Raw genomic sequence first — 18,891 nt, forward strand, 5'->3', positions numbered from 1 at the left:
TAGAAAAACAACTGAACCTCATCTTTTGCAAACAAAAGAAGGAGCAGCTGCCAACTGTGCATTCAGTCAACTTAAGGGCCATGGCGCAAGTCTCTTTTCAATCAGGAGCCAGTATGACTGCACCGAATGCAGGAGAATCGGCCACAACTATAACTGACCCCAAGAAGAAACTAAAGGAGCAAAGCAAAGGAGGCGGAATACTACAATCCGTGCACCGACTCCCAATAAAAGAGTGAAGATCGCATACTAGACACAACGACAGAGGGACCAGCTGGGGTGGAAGCTGAAACACTGACCAGAGGCAGTCAAACGCACTACTCACCATGTATGTATATATGTATGTATGTGTGTTCTTATATAGCGCTCGACTTACCCTAGGGCATCTTGGCGCTTGCCTTGGGAACCCGTCCTGGCTTTTCCCTGTGAGATAACCCGTACTGGGCATCCCCAAGGTGAAAGCCAGGCATCCCGCCTCGGGGGGGCCGTTGTGGAGATTAAGCAAGCTAATGCCCAGAGTTGCAGAGTGTGAACCCGTGATTAGAGTGGGCACCGAAGCGAGAATTATCGAGTCCGTGGACAATTGGGCTCAAGACCCTGCCGCGTCGGGAATTGAACCCTGGTCCCGGGTCTGACCTCTGCTTCAGGGTCTGCCGCTCTAACCAGTGAGCCACACTTCTCCATGAAGACCCCTACTAAGAATACGACGCAAAGGTGCTGGTTCAAACCCTAAAGACCCACCAAAGGTTGCGACAACCAGACCTCTCCAGGGATGGCCCGTCGAGCAGCAGGGGAGGGAGGCATGTGCAAGACTAGCAGTTATAGGAGGCCAGGCACAAGCAACACCACTCACCCCTACATCTCCCTACAGGATGAAACAAAGGCGCTGAAGAGGAATGACTGCGGGCACCTGGGGTCTGGGACTGAGTGTAAACAAGAAAGAAAAGGCGCTCCCCGCAGAAGAGGAGGAGACACAGTAGTAAATGGATGGCCTTGCCAGATGGATCATTTACACATGATATGTTCCTTCCTAGCAGGCTGAATGCCAGGTCCTGAAAGCTGCCCCAGAAAGTGGCAGAAGGGGAAACCTAGGGCACCGCAGTGGCGGCAGGAACTGCTGCAGCAGATGAGACCAGGAATTTGGATCCGGTGAGAGAGGCCACACAGGAACCCTTAAGGGAGGCTGAGAACTGGGCCTCTGATCTGCCCTCTAGTAGAGCAGTATGGAGTGGGTGGGCTAGGTAGGGGAAAGCTCAGTTGGTACAGGGACCAAAGTACCACGAAAAGGAGCCTGACAAACCTCTAAAATGCAAACAGAATCAGACCAGTTGTGAGAAGATTCAATGATCCGAATGAAGATATTCTGAATAGTGAGAGCCATGGGGAAGAGGCAAGAAGGAAGCTGTGTGGCTAATACCGACTGAGGGGGCAACGTTTTTTTGCAAAGGATCGTTGCTTAGATTCGGGGCTGTTTAAAGAGAGAAAGTGAATAAACAAGCACAAGGGTAAAAATAAAACATAGAAATAAGATGTGTCACAACATCTTTGATGATTAATTGCCAACGCAGCACCAAACAAAGCAAGCGAGCATAATCATTATACTGAAATTTAAAAGTGTATTAACTTCCACACTGTGCCTGCCTCCCAACCCCAGGAGAAAAACACTGGAAAAAAGGCCCCAAGGAAAGATGTAACCAGCATTTACAATGCAATGGTCTCGGCATTGTTAAAGTTAGAGCTAATGGCATTGCTCATGACATTTTTAAATCTCGGCTAAGCGCGCGGAAGCGCGTTCTCGCCAGAGACCTTTTGTCGCGTGTCTGCTTTCCAGGAGACAATCCTGGCCGCGCGCATTTCCTCTTCAAGGAGGCGATCTGAGCAGGCCACGCGCACGCACGCTGTGGCCAGCCGCTGTCTCCTGGGAAGCTCGAAACACCACACACGCATGCGCATACACACAGACACACACACGAGCGCCCATGCACGCACGCACAGACATACAGAGACACACCCCCCCACCCGCACACATACACACACGCGCGCACACACACGAGTGCACCGACTCCCCCCGCCGTCGCACACATGCATACACACACAAGCAGACACACACAAGTGCACCAACACCCCCCCCAGCCCTTTTCAACTTACCGGGCCAATTTTGGGGGACTCCGCTCTCCGCACGCGGCAGGCAACACTTGCGCAACCTCCTTCTGGCGGCCCCGGGGCTCTCCACCACTCACAGGAGCCCCGGGCCGCGAGACGCTTTCACTCCGCCTGCCTCCTCTTCCGGTCCGGACGCGGCCCCGCCCCCGTCACAGGCGACTTTGCCTGACTTCCGTGATGCTGTGCTTCGATCGCGGCGCTTCAACGCTCCTCCCCCCCCCACCACCACAGAGCGTGTCTCGTTATCGTCGCTTTTTTTTAAGTGCAATCGATTTGCACATGCCACTTTTGGATAATTTTGCCTAAATGGGGGGTCATGTCATTGCAATCAATGGAGATGGAAATATCTGGCAGTGTGAAGGCGGCTTGTTTACAGGGCGGGCGAGCAAATGTCACAGCTCTGTTCTCGCCTCGGTCTCTATTATCCACCCCAGTCTGGCAGCTTAATGCATGCTTTCCATGGCTTGCATCTTCTCACTGGCTGCGTCCTCTGCCTTATCTTCCACCATCTCCACGTTTGTTTTCTTTCTGTTTCCTTTATTCGTCTCTGGAGAGGACAATCTATCATGACCAAAGCTTTGTGTTTAAAAAACTTTAGGAAAGAGAGAGTGTGTGTGTGTGTGTGTGTGTGTGTGTGTGTGATATGTGTATGTGTGTGTGTGATATGTGTGTGTGTGTGTGTGTGTGTGATATGGGTGTGTGTGTGTGTGTGATATGGGTGTGTGTGTGTGATGTGTGTGTGATGCGTGTGTGTGTGTGATATGGGTGTGTGTGATGTGTTTTCTCTGTGATTCGTTTTGAAGCTGTTAATTTGTGTGGGTGCAAATGCAATAGGTCTCGCATTTGCCAGAGATTAAGCTATTGGCATTGTAAATGACAATGCCATTTATTCATATGTTTTAAAGACAAAAACATAAATAAAAAATAATGTCATGAGCAATGCCAATAGCTCTAACTTTAACAATGCAGAGACCATTGCATTGTAAATGCTTGTTATTTATGTTTTTGTTTTTAAAACATAAATAAATGGCATTGTCAATGACAATGCCAATAGCTTAATCTCTCGCAAATGCGAGACCTATTGCAGTTGCACCCACACACACATACAGAGCCACCCACACATACAGAGCCACCCACACACACACATACAGAGCCAAACACACCCACACATACAGAGCCACCCACACACACAGAGCCACCCACACAGAGCCACCCACACACACACATACAGAGCCACACACACAGAGCCCCACACACACACAGAGCTACCCACACAGAGCCACACACACAGAGCCACACACACACACACAGAGCCACCCACACACACACACACAGAGCCACCCACACATACACAGAGCCACCCACACATACACAGAGCCACCCACACACACACAGAGCCACCCATACACACACAGAGCCACCCACACACACAGAGCCACCCATACACACACAGAGCCACCCACACACACACAGAGCCACCCACACACACACAGAGCCACCCACACACACACAGAGCCACCCACACAGAGCCACCCACACATACACAGAGCCACCCACACACACACTGAGCCACCCACACACACACAGAGCCACCCATACACACACAGAGCCACCCACACACACACAGAGCCACCCACACATACAGAGCACCCACACATACAGAGCAACACACACATACAGAGCCACCCACACATACAGAGCCACCCACACATACAGAGCCACCCACACATACAGAGCCACCCACACAGAGCCATCTACACACACACAGAGCCATCTACACACACACAGAGCCACCCTCACACAGACCCACCTACACACACACACACACACACACACAGAGCCACCTACACACACACAGAGCCACCCACACACACACACACAGAGCCACACACACACACACACACAGAGCCACACACACACACACAGAGCCACACACACACACAGAGCCACCCACACACACACACAGAGCCACCCACACACACAGAGCCACCCACACACACAGAGCCACCTACAATAAAAACTACCCACACACAGACAGAGCCACCTACAAAAAAAGCTACCCACACAGAACCACACACACAGAGGCACACACAGAGCCACACACACACACAGACAGAGCCAAACACACACACAGACAGAGCCACACACACACAGAGCCACACACACACACACACACACCGACAGAGCCACACACACACACAGACAGAGCCACACACAGACAGAGCCACACACACACAGCCACACACACACAGCCACACACACACCCACACAGACAGAACCAACACACACACAGACAGAACCCACACACACAGACAGAGCCACACACAAACAGAGCCACACACACACACAGACAGAGCCACTCACACACACAGACAGAGCCACACACACACAGCCACACACACACAAACAGAGCCACACACACAGACAGCCACACACACACACACACACACACACACACACAGAGCCACACAGACAGAGCCACACACACACAGACAGAGAGCCACAGACAGACAGAGCCACACACACACACACACACACACACAGACAGAACCACGCACACAGAGCCACACACACACATACACAGAGCCACACACAGAGCCACACACATACATACACAGAGCCACAGACAGAGCCACACACAATCAATCAATCAATCAATCATAGGCATTTATACCGCGCACTACTCACCCGGAGGGTCTCAAGGCGCTTGGGGGGGGGGGGGGGGTCCGCACTGCTCGAACAGCCAGGTCTTGAGCTTCTTCCTGAAGGAGAGGTGGTCTTGGGTCAGGCGTAGGTCGGTCGGGAGGGAGTTCCAAGTCTTGGCGGCCAGGTGTTGTCGCTCTGCGGATGCGGGGGACGGCGGCGAGGGCGTGACTGGTCGAGCGGAGATGGCGTTTGGGAGCGTAGAAGTTGAGGCGGCTGTTGAGGTAAGTCGGGCCTTGGTTGTGTAGGGCTTTGTGTGCGTGGGTGAGGAGCCGGAAGGTGATTCTTTTGTTGATCGGGAGCCAGTGCAGGTCTCTCAGGTGTCTGGAGATGTGGTTTCGTCTGGGGACGTCGAGGATGAGTCTCGCCGAGGCGTTCTGGATACGCTGGAGTCTCTTCTGGAGCTTGGCGGTGGTTCCGGCGTAGAGGGCGTTGCCGTAGTCCAGACGGCTGGTGACGAGGGCCTGGGTGACCGTCTTCCTGGTCTCGGTGGGGATCCACCAGAAGATCTTACGTAGCATGCGCAGGATGTTGAAACAGGACGAGGAGACGGCGTTGACTTGTCTGGTCATGGAGAGGGAGAAGTCCAGGATGAAGCCCAGGTTGCGTGCGTGGTCTGTCGGTTTGGGTGCGTTGCCCAGGGCGGGGGGCCACCAGGAGTCGTCCCAGGCGGAGGGTGAGGAGCCCAGGATGAGGACTTCCGTCTTGTCCGAGTTCAGTTTCAGGCGGCTGGTCGTCATCCACTCGGCCACGTCTTTCATCCCTTCGTGTAGGTTGGCTCTGGCGGTGGCGGGGTCGTTGGTCAGGGAGAGGATCAGCTGGGTGTCATCGGCGTAGGAGATGATGTTCAGGTTGTGTTGGCGTGCGATGGCCGCAAGGGGGCTCATGTAGACATTGAAGAGGGTGGGGCTGAGCGAGGAGCCCTGAGGGACGCCGCAGATGACTTCCGTGGCTTCTGATCTGAACGGAGGGAGGCGGACTCTCTGTGTCCTTCCGGCGAGGAAGGAGATGATCCATTCCAGTGCCTTCTCCTTGATTCAGACGTTGCTGAGGCGCTGCACTAGGGTGCGGTGGCAGACAGTGTCGAATGCCGCGGAGAGGTCCAGGAGGATGAGGGCCGCTGTTTCTCCGTTGTCCAGCAGGGTTCGGATGTCGTCAGTGGCAGCGATGAGGGCGGTCTCGGTGCTGTGGTTGGCCCGGAAGCCTGACTGAGATGGGTCGAGGGATCCAGTCGTCTCGAGGAAGGCTGCCAGTTGCTGGTTGACGGTCTTCTCGATGACTTTGGCTGGAAACGGGAGGAGCGAGATGGGGCGGTAGTTCTTGAGTTCGGTGGGGTCCGCCGTTGGTTTCTTTAGTAGAGCGCTGAGTTCGGCGTGCTTCCAGCTCTCAGGGAAGGTGGCGGTGTCGAAGGAGGTGTTGATGATGTCCCGCAGGTGGGGTGCGATGACAGCGTCGGCCTTGTTGAAGACGTGGTGAGGGCAGGGGTCGGTTGGAGATCCGGAGTGGATGGAGTTCATCGTGCTGATGGTGTCTTCGAGGTTGATCGGTGTCCAGGCGTTGAGGGTGGTGGTGGGGGGCGTTGGTGTGGTCGTGGGGAGCGTTGGTGTGGTCGTGGGGAGCGTTGTTTGTGTGCTGAAGCTGTTGTGTATGTCAGCGATCTTGTTGTGGAAGTAGGAGGTGAGGGAGTTGCAGAGGTCTTGCGATGGGGTGATGTCGTTGGTTCCGGCGTTGGGGTTGGAGAGCTCTCTCACGATGTTGAAGAGTTCCTTGCTGTTGTGTGCGCTGTTGTCCAGCCGGTCCTTGAATGCTGTTTTCTTGGTGGCGTGGATCAGTTGGTGGTGCTTTCGGGTGGCGAGCTTGAGGGTAGTCATGTTGTCCGGTGTAGGGTCTTTTCTCCAGGCTTTCTCGAGGGCACTGCAGTTCTTCTTGGAGCTCTTGAGTTAGTCGGTGAACCACGGGGCCTTCTTGCTTCCGGGTCTGCTGGGCGGGGTCCTCAGAGGGGCGAGTTCGTCCGCGCAGGTGCAGATCCATTTCGTGAGGTTGTCGGCGGCTTGGCTGGGGTTCGCTGAGCTGGCGGGAGGGTGCTGGCTTAGGGATGCGGCGAGTTGGTCGGCTGTGATCTTGTTCCAGCTTCTTCGTGCAGCCTGTTGCTGGTGGTGGTGGACCGTGGTCCTTCTGAAGGTGAAGTGGATGCAGCTGTGGTCCGTCCAGTGGAGTCCAGTGGCATGGCTGAAGGCGATGTCTTTGCTGGACGAGAAGACGGCGTCGAGTGTGTGTCCGGCGAGGTGGGTGGGGGTGGTCACCAGCTGCTTGAGTCCGAGGGTGGCGAGGTTGTCAAGCAGGGTGGTGGTGTTGCGGTTGTTGTTGTTCTCCAGGTGGAAGTTGATGTTCCCGAGGAGGATGTAGTCAGCGGAGGGGAAGGCGTGCGGGCTGATGAAGTCAGCGATGTCTTCGCTGAATTGAGTGCGTGGTCCCGGGGGTCGGTAGATCAGGGTGCCCTTGAGGGTGGTCTTGGGGTCGGTGTGGATCTGGAAGTGCAGGTGTTCGGCGGTTGTCAGGGTGTCGTCGGTGTTGGTCGAGATGCGGATGCTGTTCCTGTGGATGATGGCGATGCCTCCTCCGGACTGCTTGTCGCGGTCTCTCCGGATGATCTTGTAGCCCTCTGGGATGGCGATGGCGATGTCTGGCGCTGAGGAGGCGTTCATCCAGGTTTCCGTGAGGAAGACAACGTCAGGAGCTGTGGTGTTGAGGAGGTTCCAGAGCTGGACGGCGTGTCTGTGGACGGAGCGGGTGTTGAGCAGGATGCACTTCAGGTGGTTGCTACTGGTGTTCGGCTTGGTGGGCGCTGGTGCAGTGCAGGTCCGGATGCAGGAGAACTTGCAGGACTGGCAGGTGAAGGGTCCGTGGGTGCGTCTCGGGGTGGCTCGGTAGCATCCAGGGGTTCGGCCGGTGTTGAGTGCGTTGAGGGTGGCGGCGTCGTACGTCCGGCGGGTGGGCAGGGGTCTGCGAGAGCCAGGGGTCCTGGCGCTGGGCGCGGTCCAGGTGCAGACGGGCTTACCTTTGGCGCTCAATCGGTGCTCCCGCTGTGCGCGTCCGCTGCGCGGTCGCTCTGGGGGCGTCAAAAGAGGGGAGCCGGGAGGGAGGGTCTGCGGGGAGGCGGGAACCAATCGGCGGCCGGGGGGCGGGGTCTCGTGGGAACCGGCGGGAAAGCCTGGGGGCTCGGCGGCGGCCCTGTGGCGGCTGGGGCGTCGCTGGGCGGCCCTGTGGTGGCTGGGGCGTCGCTGGGCGGCCCTGTGGCGGCTGGGGCGTCGCTGGGCGGCCCTGTGGCGGCTGGGGCGTCGCTGGGCGGCCCTGTGGCGGCTGGGGCGTCGCTGGGTGGTCCTGTGGCGGCTGGGGCGTCGCTGGGCGGCCCTGTGGCGGCTGGGGCGTCGCTGGGTGAGAGGCTCAGGCAGGTAAGGAGGAGCAGGCGGGAGGTGCGGGGGCGACCAGGCCGAGGGCACAGTGGTCACTACACACACACACACACACAGAGCCACACACACAGAGCCACACACACAGAGCCCAACACACACACGCAGCGCTACACACACACACACACACACAGCGCCCAACACACACACACACAGAGCCACACACACACACACAGAGCCACACACACACAGAGCCACACACACACACACACAGAGCCACACACACACACACACACAGAGCCACACACACACACAGACATCCCTCAGTCTAGGTCAGCCACACACCCATCTCTGCCCAGTAATGCCCCAGGGAACAGAGGCAAGAAAAAACGATCACAAGCAGGGAACAGAGGCAAGAAAAAACGATCACAAGAAGGGAACAGAGGCAAGAAAAAACAATCACAAGCAGGGAACAGAGGCAAGAAAAAATGCTCACAAGTAGGTAACAGAGGCAAGAAAAATCGAGCACAAGCAGGGAACAGAGGCAAGAAACTCGAGCACCTTCACACAGTATGGTCGTGCGAGAATTTGTCGAGGTTTTGGATGGGTGTCTGGGATTGCTTGTCTGAGGTGTTGGGCTGGGACCTCCCCTTATCGCCGCAGCTAGGCCTTTTGCATATCATGGAACAGGTTGGAGGCAACATATATAAACGCCATCTATTAGTCTTGGGCCTTACAGTGGCCAAACGTGATATAGCTTGGGCCTGGAAAGATCCCAGGGCCCCCTTGCTGGAAGTGTGGAGGAGGGGATTGGACTTTTGTATGGGGCTGGAGCGTCCAGTGTTTGAGGCCAGGGGTTGCCCCCGGAAGCATTTTAAGATATGGAAGCGATGGGCGGACTATAGAGGGCTGTGGCTGGAGCCAACTGCGTCACAAGACGTTGGAGCAGAACATTTACTGGTAGACCATGGGTGAAAAGGAGCACGCACTGTTCGTGATTCGTTAACCTGTGCCTTGGGACTATGTAGACACTGTGTGGGGGTAAGGGTGGGACCCGGGTAGGGAGTTGGGAGGGCCATTTCAATACCAAATGTTGATTGAACTGACTATATGTGATGATTCATTATTTGCTCACTGGTCCTTCGATGTGTTGAGGGACAGTGTCCCATATGTATGTCAGCAACATAATAAATTTTGTTCTGAAAAAAAAGAAACTTTAGCACAAGCAGGGAACAGAGGCAAGAAACTTGAGCACAAGCAGGGAACAGAGGCAAGAAAATCGAGCACAAGCAGGGAACAGAGGCAAGAAAATCGCGCACAAGCAGGGAACAGAGGCAAGAAAATCGCGCACAAGCAGGGAACAGAGGCAAGAAAATCGAGCACGAGCAGGGAACAGAGGGCCTATAGAAAACAGGCCTGCACCAGTCGGAAGGCCGCAACACCAACTGGACACTCGCTGAGGGGGGCGGGGGGGGAGTACACCGCAAGCGCTACACCGCGATAAGGAAATGGCAGGCAAAGTCCGGGGGAAGGGGCGGAGTGCAGCGCTGCTGAGGCCTCACCGCGCCGGAGGGCCATTCCCACCTGAATACAGATACAAAATTGTCGGGCCTGATTGAATCGGACCTTCCCAGGAGGCCGTTTCACCCCTTCAAAACAATTGCACATAGACCTCTCACTCGATCGGAACCCCATACCAAATTAACTAATCCACATTCGGGGGCCTCACTCGGAACAGGGCATCCCTGCTGGTTAACTACGTACTAACAATCCAATACTGGTACAACCACAAGCAGGGGGTGGGGGAGAAGATGCGTGCGCCTCCCGCGCTTGCCGAAGTCCACCCCCACCCCAATCTTTTCAAACCAGAGGGCCTATAGAAAACAGGCCTGCACCAGTCGGAAGGCCGCAACATCCACTGGACACTCGCTGGGGGTACACCGCAAGCGCTATACTGCGATAAGGAAATGGCAGGCAGAGTCCGGAGGGGGGAGGGGGCGGGGTGTAGCGCTGCTGAGGCCTCACCGCGCCGGAGGCCCACACCCACCTCAATCAAATCCTAAAGTAGCGGGCCTGATCGAATCGGACCGGACCGGAGGCCCACCCCCAACCTAATGTTAAAACAAAATCACTCTGCGGCCTGTTCAAATAGTGCCTGCCTTTTCGGAGGCCGTGGACCACTCATCTCGGGTCAACGCGACCGCGTTAGATGTAAAAAAATAAAACAAGTCCTCCGGCAGGCAGGAGACACAGCGATGCCGGTGACCCTCCGGCGGGCAGATCTGCTGGGGGGAGAGGTGCACCCTCCTGCGGGCAGATGTGTGGGCGGGGGGGATGCTCTGCAGGGAGCGGACCCTCCGGCGGAGCTGTAGGTAGGAGCCTCTGGAGCGCAGACCCACTGAAGCCACGAGCGCCGCCTCGAAGCACACGGGTATGGAGAAATAACACAAGCATCCCTAGAGGGCAGATACTTACCCTCGTTAGATGGCAGCAAAGCGGACCACGTCATACACACCACCATGTTTCTCCAAGGTCAAGTAGAAATGCCTCGGAGAAATGCCCGGTCATTTTCGGATTCGGGGGGCGTGTTTTTCTTTCTCTCCTCTTCCCATTGGCTGGAATGTAAAATTCCATCAATGGGAAGAGAAGAGAAAGAAACTAAATAACACACCCGCGAATCCCAAAAAGACGGGGCTTAAATGGACAGACCCCCCTCTCCTCCAATCGCTGGCCTCCGTTTAGGAAGCCAGCCAATGGAGAAGAGGGTCGGGTTCAAGCCCCACACTAAGAAACATAAGATCTCGCCGGCGAGACTGCGCATGCGCAGCCTACGCAGGCAGAGACCTAAAAATCAAAGCAGAGAATAAGGGTGGTTTCCCTATTTAATAAATTATGACAATTTGATATTTGTGTATGCTGTTAGTCAGGACGTTATATCAATTTACTCTTGGGTATTATTGAAAATGTGGGGGGGGACGGGCGGACACACACAAACACACACACACACACACATGACCCAGACCACGGATGCGGTCGAAACATGTCTTTCTCTGCCTTAAGATTAAATACTTTGAAAACCGATTAGTGGGCTCGTGGAGATATGTGACATATATAAATACATACAACTCAAAAAGAAATTCACCGCACTCCAGGAAGTCAAGATACATTTAGTGTATTGACTTAATACAGCTTCACCACTGTGTTTTGACCGGGCAGTCTTTGTGCTGGATTAACCTGGAAGGATCGGTCATCCTTACTCACCTACACCAGCTGATTGAGTGCGCCTCCTTCAACTTGCCACAGACCACATTATGACTTTGTAAATACATAAAATATAGCATCTTAAGCAGTGTACTTTCTTTTTCCTATCCCTGTATAACTGGAACAAAAAGCATTTTTTCCATCTCAGACAGGGGCAATGTAATTAACCCCTTACTTGCTGAAGAGTCGCAGCAGCTGCATTCTGTCCTCAGAAATCTCCTGACACCAGGTGTGAGCTTTTGTGGTGTAGAACAGGTAAGTACGCCTGCAGAGCTGCTCCTTGAACACGGGCCAGAAGGTTGGCTTCGGTCCCAAGATCTCAAATCCATGTACACGAGTGTCTATGCCGCCCTATAGTGAAAATTAGAAGCACAATATGTGTTTCCATTAATACAATTGTAGCCAAAAATTTAGCAATACTTCAGAGAAAATAGGCAAGATGTGATCGCCATCTTGAAATCTTTATTTCTATTCATTAGCACTGAATATCTCCACCTAGGTGCAGGTCATCAGAACACTTTACCACTCTACTGAAAGTAGTATTGCCCTTCCATGTGGGGCAATTCATGACAATCTCCACTTTTTTCTCTCCGCCACTTCCCTCTAAGGAGGAGGAGAGGTTTCATCATAGCATTTGAAATGGGGCCTTAGTTTTTACCAATATTGTGCTAAGGAGTACCAGGTGGATCACCAGTTGTTTGTTGGACCCTCCTCCCTGTTCTGTAGAGTCAATTTTATGGTTCAGTTGCTTGAAGAGTTTTGAATTTAGTCTGGGCGAATTCAGAAAGTAAGTTATCTGCACTTGGCTAGAGTTCGTAGCAGAAAACACATAATTAATGAAAAAAATGAATTGTTACCTTTCTAAGCCAACTGTTGCACATCTGTTTCAGCCTATCCCCTAAGCAGACATTACATGTCATGGAAAGTCACTAATCTACTATCTGCCCTGAGAGAAGGCGAAATACAGGCCTTTACTATTAGCACCCACTTATACATTTCATAACAGCAAAGGGATTCTCTGCCCAATTGAGAGATTTACGCCATAAGTGCCAGCAGGCGTTTATCTCGGCGAACTGGTGGTGTTGAGGTCAATCTTTCAGAATCCAACTAATGCCACAGAGAGAGCTTTTCTTTTGCTTGACATACACGTATGTTCAAGTTCCTCTTTGGAAAAAATCTGAAGAGCTTGTTGTATCTTTTGGTTCTCCTCAGATGGGTTGCTCTGTATGAAAATCAGTTATTATTAGAAGGATAGTATCGGCTATTACCTAAAGCTGGTCCTCTTCTAAAGGTTACTGGAACAGGACATCCTACCTGTGGGATGGCCGGACTGGAGTACTATAGGCTGGAGCTCATTTGACTAACATATGCCTGGTGGCAACATGGGAGAGCTACCACACCTTCATGGCAACCTGCTGCCTTGATGCTGGTCTGTCCAGAGAGTCTGCGGTTGGGCATAACGTTCTTGTATCTCTCTTTCAATAAGTGATCTTTCTCCTGGGATATTTACCATATTTGCAAATATGCATATATCTCATGTAGACAGGATATATTAACTCTTGCATACTGCTTACTACTCAGATTCATGCACGTGAATCTACGAAAGATCCAGTGCTGGAGAAGAAACTAGTTACTTACCTATAACAGTAGTTCTCCATTGTTGACATCTTTCAAGGATTCTCATGCGACTCACCTTCTTCCATGCCTGAGGCTCTTTCCTTTCACACTTATACAAAGTCTGAGGTAGGGTGGCCGCTCAGGGATTGGTTGCGGGCAATGAGACCCTTTTGATCAGCCAATTGTCTAAGAAAGAGAACACTTTGTGACCTTGACCACGAAGGAAAGCTGCTGCCGGGGCCATGCATCTGGTAAATAATTTTGGGAGAACCATCAATTAGCAGTGGCATTCAACTAATTAAATTGAAATACATTTGGAATGTTTGGTGTGTAGTGGAATGTAAGTGTCTTGAAGAGCTAATGCCACCTTAATTCTTCCTCTTGAAACATTTGCAAAACTTTCTGGAATGACACCACTCAGAGAAACTGATTCCTGAGAAACGTGTCTGACGTAGATCGGAAATAGGGCACCACTCCCCAGACTCTATTGTTTTGTTTTTTTTAACTTTATTTTTCAGTTTACCTGACATGTACAAGAACACCCAATTGGCATCGCTACAATGCATGTATACAGTTCGACAACCTCATTATCGGCACTTAGGAACATAGGCAGCATCCAGAGAGGTATGGACGTATGAGGAAGAAACACAATAGCAGACAAATAAAACATCATGAGGAAGCAGCCAAGCACATCACAACTATAGGTGGTATATAACTCTGGGGGTCACCCCCTCCCTCACCATCAGACCCCAACCCAACTGGTGTACACACCCCGCTACTCGCACTGTCAGACTCACCATGGGAGGACAGCACCCTCTCCGCTAGTCCTGAGGCACACATGACTCGCCAGGCGAGTAAGTTGTCCTGCAGTTTCTCGTCCCTCATAGTAAGTTGCATGTGGGTTTCCTCAGCCAGGGACCACTCTCTAACATCCCTAAGCCAAATGGGCACCTCCGGAGCCCTCCGTCCCATCCAAGTGATCGCCACCCTGCGCCTGGCGAACACCAACATTAACTGTAAAAGTTTATATGAGAGCTTCCTTTTCTTGGGTCTGGAGACTAACGCAAGCAAACAATGCATGTTGTCCGTCGCTATCTGAAGGCCTGTAGATGTGACTGTACGATCCACCACCCCCACCCAGAAATGCCTGACCGAAGGGCAGTCCCAGGCTAAATGTAAGAAGCCCGCTCTCTCTGCGCTACATCTGGGGCAGCGGTCTCCTCTATCCCTAGGGATGCTCTTCAAGACTCTATTCTTAGTAGGAGAAACCTGAAATAGAAGCCCCTCTTTCACTGCGATTCAAGTACAGATTCTAGAGCTCTCCTCTTCAGCACAGCCAGGATTTCAGACTGCAATAGTTAAAGATGCGGTTGCACCATTTTTCATGGTAGTTGGACAAATTCCAACAAGTAGCTGAAATCTGCAACATATAGTACCCATCTGTACGATGTTACAGATTCCTAAGATAGGTAGCAGTGCAAATCCTTCCACCAATTGAGCCCAGTAGGAAGGGAAAGCGACAGATGGTAATCCGTGCCAGTCTGAGGTCAACCGAAGTGCATGTCCATTGGTTTGGACGGTATGATGCCTCTTTTTTTGAGCTGAGAGGAAACTGAGGTGGATCTCGCTGGAGGGTAATACTCTTGTCTGCTGTAGTACGATTGCTGTGGTTGATAACGGCGATGGTAGTTAACCTCACCGGAGGGACAAGGGATCCCAGCTCACTTGCTCGTTGAAAGGACAACGGAACAGTAAGATGCCCAGAGAGAATGCTTGTTCCATGTCAGCTTTTATAGGCTGTAAAGCCTCACCTGTATGTTGACCATCGTTGTAAGGACATCGTCTTCAGCCACGCCACCGGACTCCACTGGACAGACCACAGCTGCGTCCACTTCAGCTTCGCAAGGACCACGATCCACCACCACCAGCAACAGGCTGCACGCAGGAACTGGAACAAGATCACAGCCGACCAGCTCGCGTCCTCCCTGAGCATGAACCCTCCGACCAGCACAACGAACCCCAGCCAGGCGGCCACCAACCTCACGAAGTGGATCAGCGACTGCGCAGATGAGCTCGCCCCCCTGAGGACCCCGCCCAGCAAACCCGGCAGCAAGAAAGCCCCATGGTTCACCGACGAACTCAAGAGCTCCAAGAAGAACTGCCGAGCCCTCGAGAGAACCTGGCGCAGAGACCCAACACCGGACAACATGACTGCCCTCAAGCTCGCCACCCGAAAACACCACCAACTCATCCGCGCCACCAAGAAAACTGCATTCAAGGATCGACTGGACAACAACGCACACAACAGCAAAGAACTCTTCAACATCGTCAAAGAGCTCTCCAACCCCAACGCCGGAAACAACGACATCACCCCTTCGCAAGACCTCCGCAACTCCCTCGCCTCCTACTTCCACAACAAGATCGCGGACATACACAACAGCTTCACTACTCAACCGACGAACACCACGACCGAACCACCGCCCCCCACCACCACCCTCCGCACCTGGACTCCGATCAGCACCGAAGACACCGTCCGCACAATGAACTCCATCCACTCCGGATCTCCAACCGACCCCTGCCCTCACCACGTCTTCAACAAGGCCGACGCTATCATCGCACCCCACCTGCGGGATATCATCAACACCTCCTTCGACACCGCTACCTTCCCGGAAAGCTGGAAGCACGCCGAACTCAGCGCTCTACTCAAGAAGCCATCGGCTGACCCCACCGACCTCAAAAACTACCGCCCCATCTCGCTGCTCCCGTTTCCTGCTAAAGTCATCGAGAAGACCGTCAACAAGCAGCTGGCCGCCTTCCTCGAGACGAACGGATCCCTCGACACCTCGCAGTCTGGCTTCCGGGCCAACCACAGCACCGAGACCGCCCTGATCGCAGTCACCGATGACATCCGAGCGCTGCTCGACAACGGAGAAACAGCGGCCCTCATCCTCCTAGACCTCTCCGCGGCGTTCGACACTGTCTGCCATCGTACCCTAGTACAACGTCTCAGCAACGTCGGAGTCCAGGAGAAGGCGCTGGAGTGGATCATCTCCTTCCTCGCCGGAAGGACACAGAGAGTCCGACTCCCTCCGTTCAGATCTGAAGCCACCGAAGTCATCTGCGGCGTCCCTCAAGGCTCCTCGCTCAGTCCAACCCTCTTCAACATCTACATGAGCCCCCTCGCAGACATCGCACGCCAGCACAACCTCAACATCATCTCCTACGCTGACGACACCCAGCTGATCCTCTCCCTTACCAACGACCCCGCCACCGCCAGAGCCAACCTTCACGAAGGGATGAAAGAGGTAGCCGAATGGATGAAGAACAGCCGCCTGAAACTGAACTCAGATAAGACGGAAGTCCTCATCCTGGGATCCTCACCCGCCGCTTGGGACGACTCCTGGTGGCCCCCCGCCCTAGGCAGCGCACCCAAACCAACAGACCACGCACGCAACCTGGGCTTCATCCTGGACTCCTCCCTCTCCATGACCAGACAAGTCAACGCCGTCTCCTCGTCGTGCTTCAACATCCTGCGCATGCTACGTAAGATCTTCCGGTGGATCCCCACCGAGACCAGGAAGACGGTCACCCAGGCCCTCGTCACCAGCCGTCTGGACTACGGCAACACCCTCTACGCCGGAACCACCGCCAAACTCCAGAAGAGACTCCAGCGGATCCAGAACGCCTCAGCACGACTCATCCTGGACATCCCCCGTCGCAGCCACATCTCCGGACACCTGAGAGATCTGCATTGGCTCCCGGTCAACAAGAGAATCACCTTCTGTCTCCTCACCCACGCACACAAATCCCTACACAGCCAAGGCCCAGGATACCTCAACAGCCGCCTCAAGTTCTACGCTCCCAAACGCCAGCTTCGATCGACCAGCCACGCCCTCGCCGCCGTCCCCCGCATCCGTAGAGCCACCACAGGGGGACGGTCCTTCTCCTACCTCGCCGCCAAGACATGGAACTCCCTCCCCACCCACCTCCGCCTGACCCAGGACCACCTCGCCTTCAGGAAGCAACTCAAGACCTGGTTGTTCGAGCAGTAGCAGATCCCCCCCCCACCCCCCAAGCGCCTTGAGACCCTCTGGGTAAGTAGTGCGCTATATAAATGCAATGATTGATTGATTGATTGATTGACTAAACAAGGCTTCCACATCAAAGGGATGTTAAACTTATGGTTCTGGAATTCAGGCTAAAAAGTACACCTCAGCCAGCCGTCAAAAAGGTACAGTTGCTCCTGCCATTTATCGAGGTCCTGTCAGCATCACATCCACAGAAGCATCGATTATCGCCTCTCCCACTTTAGGGATAGATTTTGCTTCGTAGCTCCACTGTCCACGATAGGGGTCAGGTGGTCCTGGTTACACGGTTGGTGCCCCCAAAGTCCTCTCAGTGCGGTCACAGCCCAATCCTCTCTGGTTTAATAACTCTTTCTCCGGAGGGCCCAGCTGCACAAAGACTAGGCCTTTAGACTCAGCAGACTCGGTGCAACTTTGTTCTTTAGGTCCTGGTCCCTAGGGCTGCACGGCAGAGCCTGGAAGACTTTGGGCTACTAACTTGCCACGGCAGGCTTCTTCAGCTGTTGTGTCCCAGTGCTTTGAACAGAAGGCCAGTCAGTTGGCCCATGGAGTTTCTTGGCTTTGGCTGTGCCTTGGAGAAAACGTCTCCTTAAGCAGGATACGGCAGGCACAGTCCCTCTCCTTGCTAGCCAGTAGGTACAGTCCACAACAGTACAGTTTCTCTTTGCCAGTTTCACGGAGCAACAGAGCAATCCATACTCAGTCCTTCTTCCAGCTCAGTCGAGATCAGAGTTCTGGGTGCCAGGGGTGCCCTATTTCGGTTAAGAACATGCCCGCAGGGTACGATGTGGTTGGTAGCAATGGGCTAGCAGGTTTCCTCCCTCCAGATGACCACTTCCTGGAAAGTGTGGCTTCTGACTATCCCAAGATGCACCATTCTGCAAACTCCTAACATGGTACAACACCCCTCTCTGCGTCCAGAGCTCCCTAGCCTAACCCAGAGGTGTGGCTACCAAAGGGACTACACACCCCTTAAAAACTGGTTTGACAAATGGCTTCCTCTTCCCTGTCCCTACTGCCGGCCTGTCTGCCTAAACAATAGAGCAGCCCCTCTCCCAAGTGTTCCCCATTTGCCCTTTAAAGCCAGTTTTGCCTATGAAGCTCGCCTTTTGGGCTAACACCTGTGTGGCTTCCTGCCTGGGGGGAGTTTACACTTCCTCCATAGGCAGGACTTTATTGTTTTCTTTCCTCCGAGTTGGTAGCTCCTCTCTCCATGAAGGTAGAAAGTTGTCTGCAGGAGTAACCCCAAGTATGACAGTAAACAGGCATTAGAAACGTAGGCAACTAAAGTTGTGACTTCTAAAGTTGCATTTTGCCCAGCTGTGATACTAAATTCAATTTAACCTTTAAATCATATTTAATGCATTGATTCTTTTGATACCTAACAGTACCAACTTTAGTCCAATTCAGAAGTTAGCAGCGCTGAGGTGTCAACCTGTATCCCAGCACTTTCCAAGAGGCTACTAGCCTTTACTTTGTAAAAACTATAATTTAGGGTTCTGCTACTGGAACAAGTAAAAGTGCATGTTCCACTTTTTACCATACAGCCCCCTGCCTCTGGGCTCGTTAGGCCTGCCTCAGGAGTGACGTAAGTAACTTAAAAAGGGAGGTTTGCGCTTCGCCATTAGCTTAAAGGCAGAGTCGAGTCACCAGTT

The 18,891-nt window shown here is 53.4% G+C and overlaps 1 protein-coding gene across 2 annotated transcripts in view; it reads right to left on the minus strand.

Annotated features, from left to right (window-relative positions):
* The window catches only part of LOC147666222 (cullin-9-like), a 326,973-nt gene that overhangs the window by 103,344 nt on the left and 204,738 nt on the right, over positions 1-18,891 (minus strand). For both annotated transcript variants that reach the window (XM_086949198.1, XM_086949199.1), the window contains exon 19: positions 11,710-11,885. In XM_086949198.1, coding sequence (XP_086805324.1) covers positions 11,710-11,885 — 176 coding nt within the window. The remainder of the gene's footprint in view (positions 1-11,709; positions 11,886-18,891) is intronic.

This window comes from Lissotriton vulgaris, unplaced genomic scaffold (assembly GCF_964263255.1).
Source record: "Lissotriton vulgaris unplaced genomic scaffold, aLisVul1.2 SCAFFOLD_1876, whole genome shotgun sequence".
Taxonomy (NCBI): Eukaryota; Metazoa; Chordata; class Amphibia; order Caudata; family Salamandridae; genus Lissotriton; species Lissotriton vulgaris.